The sequence below is a fragment of the Lutjanus erythropterus genome, chromosome 15 (genome assembly GCF_056507025.1).
Source record: "Lutjanus erythropterus isolate fLutEry1 chromosome 15, fLutEry1.hap2, whole genome shotgun sequence".
NCBI classification, from domain to species: Eukaryota; Metazoa; Chordata; class Actinopteri; order Lutjaniformes; family Lutjanidae; genus Lutjanus; species Lutjanus erythropterus.
This window is the reverse complement of record NC_139331.1, coordinates 21,085,464-21,098,201: the sequence shown is the minus strand read 5'-3', so window position 1 is coordinate 21,098,201 and position 12,738 is coordinate 21,085,464. Positions and strand designations below refer to the sequence as shown.

At 38.4% G+C, this 12,738-nt stretch overlaps 1 protein-coding gene across 1 annotated transcript in view; it reads left to right on the top strand.

Moving 5' to 3' along the window:
* Positions 1-12,738, top strand: part of lama2 (laminin, alpha 2) — a 256,482-nt gene that overhangs the window by 180,718 nt on the left and 63,026 nt on the right. The window contains exons 34-38 of the mRNA XM_084737401.1: positions 1,413-1,537; positions 1,741-1,827; positions 2,724-2,917; positions 7,981-8,123; positions 10,421-10,519. Of these exons, the coding sequence (XP_084593527.1) occupies positions 1,413-1,537; positions 1,741-1,827; positions 2,724-2,917; positions 7,981-8,123; positions 10,421-10,519 (648 nt within the window). The remainder of the gene's footprint in view (positions 1-1,412; positions 1,538-1,740; positions 1,828-2,723; positions 2,918-7,980; positions 8,124-10,420; positions 10,520-12,738) is intronic.

The following is a 12,738-nucleotide window of genomic DNA, read 5'->3' as shown; positions in this document are numbered from 1 at the left end:
TCAGAACCTTTGCACATTCTAAGGGTGCTAACAAGAACCCACTCAGGGGGATCTACCAAGAACCTTTTTATATTCCAAGGGTTTTATCTAGAACCCACCAGTGGGGATCTGTTGATAATCTTTTTATATGTCGAGGGTTTTATATAGAACACATTTTCGGTGGTTACTGACAACCTTATGTTCCAAGACTTTTATCTAGCACCAAGAACCTTTTAATATTCCAAACACTTCATCTAGAACCCACCAAGGGGGTTCTAATGAGAACCTTTTTATATTATGGAAAGAACCCTTCACAGACCTTTGGGTTCTTAAAGGATTTCAACAGTGATTGAAAAACTCTTTCTTCCAGAATTGGTTCTTTGGATGAAAACAGATCTGAATGCAACCCTTACTCTCACAAAAACAAACAAACAAAAAAAAAAAAAAATCAAACGTTGCCAAACCCTCTTTTCAAATTAGGGTTCTTCAGAAGCAAATGCTTCTGGGTAGAATCTCAGGCCTTCAGCATGAACTGTTTTGGAACCCTTACTTCTAAGAGTGTAAGAGACAGGCAGCTCCTGAAGAGATCTGAACTGAGTTTACCTCTCTGTCAACATGTTGTCAAACATTTCACTAGCCGTCACCTTACAGCGAGGCACACCGGTGATCAAAAGTGCTACTATTATCCAAAATTGTGAAGTGAACTGACAGCGGGTAATGATTGCAGTATGCCATTATTTTTTTATATTCTTCTTCTGGTGTAAATCAACCGATGGTGCTGGGATAATTATCTCACTCACCAAAAAAACAAGCCTCCCCAACGCCATTTTGTCAGTAATCAAGGAGGGGATGATGGGTGACCCCATCTGTCGTCTTTTCAATTACTCATTGTCGACTTGAGACGAGTAGACACATACAAGAGATAGTACACAGCGTAATAGTGAATATTAATGTCCTCCAGTCTTTGATTAGAGGGTCTGAAATATGCTTAAATCTCAGCACACATGATTCATTTTATTCCACAGACACCAACGAACCATTCAAAAATATGTTATTTTTCCTTGCTCGAGCAAATCTGGTGTCTGTTTTCATTGTGCCCGTGGCAATATTCAAATACAACATGCAGATAAAAGTGTAGCTTAACTGCTGTTAATTTAATTTGAAAATTAGTTTGCTTTTTTTAAAGATGAAAAGCTTTCTGGATAAGCAGAGTTTTTTTTTTTGTAATTGTGTTACAGCTGTCGACATTACGCTCACACAATTCTACATTTAAAAACCAACACACCCACCAAGGACTCATGCTGGCTGGAGGATGATGGGAAATTTCACACCTACACATTAGGGTCATGGTTGGGTTACAGAATGAATGGAAGTCAATGTAGTGTCTCCACAAACACAACATTAATTTCATTTGTGTGTTTTTGTGTCTGCAGAACTGTCAGGACAACACAGAGGGTGATCGGTGTGAACGCTGCGCTCCGGGATTCTACGGCGTGGTCCGTGGTCACCCTGACGACTGTAAACCCTGCGCCTGTCCCCTCTCCAACCCAGAGAACAAGTAAACTCACGGTTTCTTTCTTTCTCTCAGGCAGTGGATCTCTACAAATTGAAAGTATAATGCATCAATAATGTATGATGTTGTATTTGTATGTTATTAATATGTAAAGAGTATAAATGTCTTAAAATGTTTATCATATGTTCATTGGACATGATTCATTTTCATATCTTTTCTGTGGAAAATTTCTGTCTGTCTGTGTCTAGCTTCAGTCCAACCTGTGTAGCGGAGGGATTTGATGACTACAGATGTACGGCCTGCCCAGAGGGGTATGAGGGCAAGTACTGTGAGAGGTGAGACACACACAGAAAATTATAATATCCCTGTAACTATTGAAAACAAAATAAATTTAAAAGTCATTAAATTTTAATATGAGACAAAGGGAATCACATACCCAGGACATAAGGACACGGTTGTCGATAATGACAGAGATAAGTACTTTTTGTAATTTCATAATTAAAGTAACTGATCTTTCCTAAGTCCCGCCCCATTTGTTCTGTGCTCCAATAACAGTTAAGTAAACTTGTTTACCTGTGGAACTTTCTCCTTTCCTATTTCCTGTACTTAAATATGCTGCTAGGCTCGTCCATGATGAAAAGAAATCCAAATTTTGTAGATGGTTAAAAGATGTTGCCAGAAGACCTGTAAAAGTGACATATAATCAAATCTCAAATTAGCTAATGTTAGCAAAATGCTAGCTAACTCAATAGCTAACGATTGACTCAGATTAGCAAGTTGGTTAGCTAGTTTTTGCGAACATCAGCTTTCAGATGTAACTAGCTAGATACAGTATCTATTGATGTGGATTATCTAGCAACTTGGCTAACATTTGGCTTACATTACCTAACTTAAGGTGTGGCTATACATGTGTTGCAACCTCAGAAACATATTTTAACCATCTGCAAATCAGTTTTCTATTCAACATTTACAAGCCTAGCACATAGCAAAAGCTAAGAACAGGAAACAGGAAAGGAGAAAGTAGACTGAGGTTGCACCAGGTTCCAAGCTTGCTCAACTGTTTTTGGAGCACAGGGGCGAGACTTAGCGAGGGTCAATACAGGTGATGTAGGTAGTATATTAATCTAAACATGTGGTGGGACTGCAGTAATCTGTGGTGTACATTGTAGTGTAAAAGTGTTCAAGTGGAAACTCTTAACTCTTTCCTTCTTCCCACAATGCCCCTGCCCAGGTGTTCTACTGGTTACCATGGTAACCCACGGATGCCCGGAGGTCGTTGCGAGGAGTGTAAGTGTTCCCTGTGGGGGGCGTTGCCTGGACCATGTGACCCTGTCACAGGCCAATGCCGCTGCAGGGTCGGGGCATCGGGAACGAAGTGTGACCAGTGCATGGGCAGGCATGTGTGTGGACCAGCTGGGATCATCTGTAAGACTAACACACATCTGTTTATTTAGCCTCTTTTCTTTTCTTTTCTTTTCTTTTCTTTTCTTTTCTTTAAAGGAGCTCCATTAGCTGATTCCATAGCAATCAGCCAGTCTTCCTGTGTTCCACAACTAACATACAATACCTCACACAGTACATGAATGACCATTAATGGCATTATTTCAAACAATAATTAAATCAATATGCATAAATACATTAAAGTCACTCAACACTGTGCATATGTTTGAGAAAAATACTATCACTATATATATATGAGAATTATGCAAGTCATTGAAGCCAAACATTAATACTGAAAACTAGCGAAGAGTTATACCTCATATTCAGTCTGTGATCTGCATACCAGTAAATACCTCTGCATATTCTTTTTAAGAATAATTAGTTTTTTCATTAGGCGAATATTAAGGATTAGATTATTCCAATTTGTTATGGATCTGCCTTTCGACAAACAAAATTAGTTCTTGGGCTGTGTACCACAACATAACCATTCCTGGAAATTGCAGTTTTGTGGTTATGTGTGTTCTTGTATAAAAATCTTTGGTCAAATAGAAATGTTGGCATCTTTGAGTTAATAGACAAAAAACAGCTGAACCATGTGGCCAAGCTTGGTGAGCCATGAGATGTTGGAGTGCAACTTCTTTGGTGCTGTTTGTAGTAGAGCCGCCCAAAACAAATCTGGCAGTCTTGTTTTGCAGATGAGCATTTTGTTGAAAATTAATAATTTAGAAACATGCATTGTTTCTTTTGTCATGTTTTCTTTTATTCAGGGTGTCTGCAGGTTGAAACATCTGTGATATTGCTGCTTATATTATAGTTATAAAACAGCCCAGCCAACAGGTGCGGTTGTTACTGGACATGTGGTCTAAATTATGAAAATGTGAATCTTTGTGCCAATAATCAAAATGTAAAATTAATAGAAGCTGAAATCATTACGGCGGCCTCTTTGACTTGTCTCCAGCAACAGAAGCTAACAGAAAACTACCCCAGAGCTTTAAGACCAGATCATAACAAAAACAGCACATTTTGGCAAGTTTGAAATTGTCTTTATTTTACTGAAACCTACAGACATCCTGTCTCCCTCTTTCTTCTGTTTTCCTCTCTTCTCTCTGGTGGCCCACCACCCTGCGTTGTCACCTGATGTTGTGATTCTTATTTTATTTTGGCGATGAAATGCAAATGAGCAGTCAAAGCCCTTTTCTCCAGTTGCCATGGGAGACAGGGGAATCGTGGCAGAAGTCAGATTCAAGTCATTTAGGAAATAATTTCAGTGTCATTTGGAGCTAATTTAAACTTAATATGACCATAATGGTGGGGCCAATTTGATGCCATTAGCATGTCTAGTGGTAAGAGAATATAGAAGAAAGGGTTGTAAGACAGAGGCTGATGTGAAATTGCTGCTGTCAGGTCAGAGAGGAAATTGCTTGCTCAGGTCTTTATGTGTTCAGGCACAAAGCGTGTGTTCATAAATTGGCAGTGCGAGTGCTGCAGTGCACCCTGACACCAAACCGGTCGCCTCTACGTCCAGACTGTAATCACAAGTCCTGATAGTTTACGCAGAGCGGAGCGATCAGACCGCTGTTCACTTGTTGAAGAGTGATTGCACTCTGCGTTTGCCTGTGCTCTTCCTCCCATTCTATTAGATGCAACTGAGCATTCTGGGAGTTGGTAGACTTGAATGAGGGAAATGGAGGTGGCTCTGCCATCTACGATAAAACAACATTTGCATTAAAATGCAGCTAAATTTCAATACGCGATGTCATGGGTTGCGGTAATAAATGTTGCTCACATCCACAAGCGAGTTTATGTTTCAGATTTAATTATTAAACACAGTAAGTAATATGACCTCAGGGAATGGCAAAATAAATGTGCTTATAAAAAGTTAAAAGATCATAAGAAACACAAACAAAAAGTCTAACCATAAGCTGTTCGTACATGATGCGGCCCCCATTTTTGTGTAGTAAGTGTAATTAATTTTATTTCTATAGCACAAATGATTAAAGCCAGTAAAGATGTAGTAAATCTGATCAGGTTTGAAGAAACCTTTGCCATCTGACCTTAACATGTGCTGTATTTAATATCTAATAAACATAAACGTAACTAATATCTATCTGTATTTTACTGAACTAAATTTTTAGTCTTTAAAAGCACTTTCCATATACAAACTAAAGGCGTATTTATCTTCACATTGTCAAGCTTGGATGCTAAATATCCCAAGTATACAGAAACATGGTGTCAGTAGCACGATCTGGACTCATAGTCATGATAGAAGCGGGGTTGGCTTTATTGGCCAAGTATGTGTACACATATAAGGATTTCAATATAAAAAGTGCCAGTAATTAACAACATAAATAAATAGACAAAAAAAAACTCTACATACAAGTCATGTTGTTAGCTGTAAACATTACAAATAGTGCAAAGTTACTAAATATTGAATGGCTGTACATTAAGTGGATGGTAATATATGGTGCATGTGTATATGCATTATACAGTAGAAACAGGATGGTGAATTTAAACTGTAAACATGTGGTGCAGAGTAACTCGGAGCACAATAAGAACAAGAAAAGCACAATGATAACCTTGATGCAAAAAACAAACTGCAGAGAACAAAATACCAGACATCCCACCTGCAGCTTGGCACAAACACTTCATCCTAGATAGAAAAAGAAAACTTGAAGTCACTGCTGAAAGAACACAGGCACAGGTGTGTTTTATTCAACGTCTATGTTATGCATGTGTGTGTGTGAATTTCCAGTGTGACGCACAAGTGTGTGTAACAGAGCCAAAGTTGATTCTTGATATTTACTGGGGTTTACTTAAGGCCTTCATGTAGCTTCTATGGTTGTGATAAATTATAATATACTATATTTTTTATACACTGTGGAGTAAAAATGAGATAATGCGCATCATTGGATAGAAAAATTTACATCATTGTGACATGAGTGGCACTGCAGCTTAATCTATTACAGCCCTGACCACAGGACTTTGCATTATATTAGAGTTCTTTGGCCACCACTACAGCAGCAAGTGAAGCTTTTAAAGATTCAAAAGTCAAATCCTCAAAATGAAACATTAAGCCAAGTCCTAGATATTCAACCATTCTTGTGTGTTTTTTCTCAACGTTTTAACAAGGAACACCAATTTAAGTTTACCAAGTTGACTCCTCAGCCATAGTTTGCCTTTAAAGTAAACCATCCTCTTTTATGCTCCCTAAAGCTAATCTCAATTTTTAAAAACTGTATTCTAGCATAACAATTGTACAGTATGTTGTGACCCCACCAACAAAACTCTGCATTTTTGGAAAGTACCACCCCCTGAGCAGGGACTTTTTGGGGTGTCAAATAATGTCCACAGACATTAAAGCCATGTTTCCACAGCACAAACCTTCATCAAGGACCAGGAACCTCTGGGGGAATTTCCACCACAAGGATCAGGGTCTAAATTTAGTCCGAGAGACATTATTTTAACCCCAGTATCTCCCTTCTGAAGGGGGATGTACTTTTCAAAAGTACATTAACTTTGGGGGTGGGGCTTGAAGCATTGAACATTTCTGATTGGTCAACAAAAAAACTTTGAAAACATGCAGCATTTTTATCTCAGCCATAATTCATTCATCAAGTCTGCTACCACAAATTTGTTTGTGCTTCAAAACATCAACATAGAGTCAAAGAAGAAGCATAAAATAAATGGATAGATGCTTTATATGGTGTCGTTGTAGTGGTTCACAAAAATTTTGAATAAAAGCAGCTGCTTTTTTTTACACTAATGGACTAATACGAGTAATTGGCACAGGTCTTTGGACGCAGACAACGTCTGGCTGAAGGAACCTTTTGGTTCCTCGAAGAGTAGTTCCAGGGACTAAACTTTGGGTAAAAACATGATCTAATTTATACTCTGGTCCCTGTGGTGGAAACGAGTTTCTGTTGTGGAAAGAAAAGTAAAAGAAAGCAAACCTGTTGAATGTAAGGCTACCAAACAACTGAATCTCATCTCAACAAAGACTCAGTAATTCTTCAACCAAACTTTAAAGTAGCCAAATCTTCACCATCTTGTGTAAACTCCTCAGAAGAGGAGACAGAAAGTTATTTGAGAATCTCTTGGCAGCCTTGCCAAACATTGTAGAGACAGGCAACCAACCAGCACTGCCGAGAGCCGACAGTGATTGAAGTGAGGCTTTTTGTCTGTAATCACACCTTGTAGTTGTGTAGAACAGGATGTTTTCAAGCTGTTTAGAAGTGAGTGAATACAGTCGTTCGTCACTGGGATTCTTGAATGTCTTGGATTTGACAAGCAGCTATTAACTCCCACATACAATGTACTGTATATTTCCTGTACCTGTGTGTGTGTGTGTGTGTGTGTGTGTGTGTGTGTGTGTGTGTGTGTGTGTGTGTGTGTGTGTGTGTGTGTGTGTGTGTGTGTGTGTGTGTGTGTATGCATGTGCCTGCATGAATGCATTAGTGTATTTGTGTGTTCTGGTTTTGTCAGAGATTGATAGAGTAGAAACAGTTTTTATTTTATTTAATTTATCTTTGATTTCCCTTGTCAGAAATGTTAATTTCTGCAATAAATCAGCCTCGGGCTACAGGAGGGAAGAGAAATTCGCACACATACACCAGAAAAATGTGTGTGCTTGTGTCTCAGTGAATTCCCTGGTGTGTGCTTGTGTTAGTGTGTGTGTTTTCAGCCCGCAGTGTGTGCTCATAATAGGTGCTTTTTCCCTTTCAGTGCTGAATTTCATGCATCGGCAGCCCTGTCTCTCTGACGCCAGAGTCACTTAAACACAAAAACACAAGCAGTCACCATGATCACACACTGATGTGTTTACAGACTCACAAATAAAGCATAGAAGCACACACACAGCAATAAAAATACACATATATGACTTCATTTTTTTCTTCTTCCCTCATTTTCTTCTTTTCAAAACTCAGACTGCAGATGTATCAACTCCCTCACCCTCACACACACACACACACACACACACACACACACACAGAGTTGGCCTCATTACACACCAGCTGTGTCTAACTGCATGTTTTTATTTGTTTCTCTAGCCTGTGACGATGAGTGCTCGGGTCTGTTGATCAGTGATATGGACCGCCTGTATCGCATCATCACTGATGTCACTCTGACCACGCCCCTCCCACCACCTTATAAGGTGTTATACCGCTTTGAGAACATGACGGAGGAACTCAAGGTAAAATCTGTCTCTGTCTGGTTGGCAAGAATATTTTCCTTTTTTTTTTTTTTTCCCAAACACAGTCTTAATTGCTTTTGTATCATAACAGCCCTTGGGCTAAAAAATACAACGGTGTGTAAAAAATTATAATCAGTTAGATGTCAGATCAGCCCACCCCACATCTGTTGTTATAATCAGGTAAGAATTTAAATAGCTGATTTATGGTACTGACTCCAATCTAGAACTTATCTAGGTGATGCTGGGTGGATTGTTTCTCCACATAAGCTGTGTGAGACAGGAGTTGAGATGTTTGAAAAATAGTTTAGGGGCTGGGATTCGCAGCATCTGGGAAGGATACAAGTATTTTGGCAATATCTTCATTTTTATGCAATTAATTGAATTTAATTAAAGACGAAGGTTAGTCAGCCCATCTCTTACAATCCCCTTTTGTCTTTTTAAGTAATTGTATGTAATTAAGGGAAAATGTATTTGGCATCTCAAGTGGAATTTTTTAGTCCCAAGTAGGTGATATGATTAGTGTTCTACTGATGTTTTCAATAAATTTTTTACTCACGTCCTTATTTGAAATTATGTCATTATTTCCAATTAACTTAACATCATTTACACTGTGTCTGAAATGATATACCATGCACTACATATCTATCGTTCAACATACTTTTGTGCGAATAAACCTTTAGGTAACACTGCTCACCACGCATTACGTCACTTCCTGATGTAACCATGGTGATGTGCCTATGATGAACTAATTTAAAAAATATACTATTTCTAGCAAGGTTAAACTGAAGCGTTACTGACGTTACACCGAGCTGCCTCAGTCATTGCGAGCCCATTTCTGTTATGTTGTTGTTGTCATCACTACCATATTCCACTGTGGGATATTTATGCCATCATAGTGTCCACTGCTTACATACTGTAATATTTTCCAGGAAATAGTATGTACTTCATGTACTACTGGTTTCAGACACACTAGAAAAATCTAAATAGCATGCTAGTGTGGAATTTTAGGCACAGCCTTCGTCTTTTGTGTTTTTATTTCTTAACCCACGCCTCTTTAGTAACTGTTGCCAAGGCTGTCAAGTTTTTAATTTTAGCACAGGGTATACAATATGCAGTGATAACAGTGCTAGTTTTGCCACTCCAAATTATTAATAATTTCCTTGATATCAGATAGAAAACAGCCTTCTCACTTCTAGACGGTGACAGTTGATCTTGCCGGCTGTGACAGCTAGCTGTCTGATTTTATTAGGTGTAGCTCGCTAGCTAACTAAGTTAACAATTCTGTTGATATTTGTTAGTAAATTAGCGTTCTGTCTATATGCATAATGTGAAAAATTATAAAGCATTCATTAAACTCAGTTATGGACAACATGTTAAAGTCCCTGTGTAATCAAAACTAGAGCTGCAAAGAACAGTTGATTAATCAATTAGTCAGTCTATAGAAAATTAATTGCAAACTATTTTGTGATAATGGATCAGTTGTCTCATTTTTTGTTCAAACAAAAAAAGCAAACATTGGTGGTTCCAGCTTCTTAACTGTAAGGATTTTCTGCTTTTTTGAAGAGTCTTTGGGTTTTGGATTGTTTATTGACAAAAGAAGCATTTTTAAGGTATCATGTTGGGGTCTGGGAAATTGTGCAATTTTTAATTTTATTTTTTTTGACATTTCATGGACCGAACAAATCAGTTAATTATGAAAATCGTCAGGTTTATCAATAATGAAAATAATCATTGCTTTCAGAGCTAATCAGAATGTGTTCTTCATCCAGTGAGATGGCACAGTCTTCATTCAGCTCGCTCAACCTGCACTAGTTAGAGGAACACTGTCATTACCATGAACATTTGTTTTCGAGTGTTTTCAGTACACATCTTCATTTTTCTTAATTGCCCCCTCCTTCAATACAAATCATTATTTTGGCTGTTGAGCATTTGCAACAACATGATGCAGTGCTGTGCATCATGTGCTGTTAAACTTGATCAACACCATATTTCCAATGAATTGTGATAAGAAGTTATGAATGATGGTTTCATTAGCATTTTGTAACTTTGTTCTTACAAATCAATTTTAGTTTTGTAATTTTTATTGTGAAATAATTAGAAAATAATAAGTTTTATCAGGTATGTTTTCTGTTTAATTCTTTTCTTCGTTTCTTTCTCACCCCCTGCCCTCCTTTGCTCATCCTCTTCTTTTTGGCTCTCCAGCACACAGCCAGGCAGTTCAAAAGCCTAGCCCTGGGCCAAAATGTGTCAGACATTTCTCTGTGTAATTCCTTTATCTCTCCGTTTCTCTCCTGCAGCATATGCTGTCACCTCAGAAAGCTCCGGAGAGATTACTGCAACTGGCCGACTCCAACCTGGGATCACTGGTCGTTGAGATGGACCAACTACACAGCAGGGTACAGATGTTTTTGTTTTTCCGTTGGCTGGATTTTAGTCTCTGTCGTTGTCTGTCTCCTTTTCTCTCGCTGTCCTCCTTTCACCCTCTTTCTCTGTCTGTCTCTAACATAACAAGATGGAGCAAATACAGACTGTCGTAGGGAGTGAGATCACATTTTATGGCAACACTTAAACACAAAGAACAGCAAAGGCACCAGTCTGGTTACTTCTACATCAAGCTGTGCATTGCAATAGAGACAACACAAAATGCCATCCAGACAGTAGCCCTCAGTAGCAATTCAACCACTTATCCAACATGAAGATTAAGGGTCAGAGGAGTTATCAGAGGGATCAGTTAACCAGCCGAGCTGCAAAAATAAAAACCAAGGTCTGCAGATGGATTAATCTTGAACAAATTATGAGACAGTAAACCCCTGGGTAACAAACCTGGGTAACCCTGCTCCACACAAACAATGGAGTTTACAAAGGAGTTTCCATATGTCTGTAAGTAGTGTCGTAGAATTTAATCATCATCCTGAAGGGGTTTATTTAGAAATCATGACCTGCTCACTTTACATTGTCCTGCTTATTACATGGTTATTCACCAAAGAAATCAACCATTTGACACAAAATATTAATTGACAGTAAAATGGTGTCATGGCTTTAAATGATTTTTAAATGTTAAAATGATTTCATTCCTGCTCCAGACTCTATTATAAGAGCTGTGTCCATAGAAACTGTCTGTTATACATAAAAGCGGTCATCTGTACAGAAATAACAGACCTCAGAATAATGCAGCTGACCAGAATTGGGTATTTAACAAAACCATGTAATAACCTATAAGTAATTAACATATAATACATTTTTTTTCAGTAGTGTAAATTTCCCACATTATAGCAACAAGTATCCTCAGCTGTTTAAGGCCACCAGCAGTAATGCAGTAATGCGTAACAAAAGTTATGTTTAGATTTACTTGTTTATTCCAACAATACCAACAGAATAACCAATGTCAGGATGTGCCAGTAGTGGTCAAAAATTCAGCAGATTATCATGACTGTTTATCATACTTTAATGGTGTATATATTCCACAACAAATTTCATTTAAACGGTTGACAGAAAGAAATGTTGTTGTGTCACATACCCTTTATATAATCTATATTAGTGTTTCCTGCATAGGGCCTGCTACTCTTATTATCAGCACAACCTCCAGTGGACAAATCTGAGTGGTAGTGCATTTTATTGAAAATTGGAATGACTGACTTTTCTGCGGTTTTTGCACTTTGCAAAGTCATCCAGTGGGCTGGATTGAATCCTTTGGCATGTTGGCTTTGTCTTCCAGGCCACACGTTTGACATCCCTGATCTAGATCACAAATCATGATCAGTGCATGAATGAGTATATGACTGAGTCACATTAATCTCCAACCAAAAATGTTAATAAGTCACTTCAAACACAAGCTGTCAGGGCTCCATTAGGCCCCTGGGCCTGTGCCTCGTAGAGCCATTTGGGAATCCTTGCATGTTTGAAAGTATTTCAAATAAAAAAATGTAATGTTTTTGCATGAAACACTCAATAAACACCCAAAAGCATTTTTATGTCTTTGCCCTTGTACTGAATGCAAGAATCTATACAAACTTTTGTTTTTCACTTCAGAGTCACAGTTATGTCGCTAAGAGGAGTTCACCAAAATAGAACAACACTTGTCGAGAGGAGGGGGTCTACCAGTGCCAAGTGCAGAAAAATAACACTCACATTCATGCTGTCAAGCTACACCCTTTTAGGGACTGGGGCCTTGACATTTGTTGACAGTGATGCTATCACCCACACCCATTCACACACACACACACACACACGCACACACACACACACACACAGCAGCTAAAATGATATAGCATGGTCTTGTCAAGTCACAACAATAATTACCTGCTTTCTTTCTTTCTCTGTGTGTTACTGTGGATGTATTTTCATGTCAAGGATTCATCCATCTGTCGTGTTTGTAGTCCTGTGTGTGTGTGTGTGCACATTTGTGTGTGTGTGCACATTTGTGTGTGTGTGTGCGCATGTGGGAGGGGTCATGTGTAAAGTTGTGTTTTCTTTTTATGTCAATATTTCATCCATCTCCGTGTTTGTGTATTTTGTGGAATGTCAGTACACATGTAGAAACAGAAGGTACACAAACTGAACCACACACACACACACACACACACACACACACACGTATTGATTTTTTGTATGTATG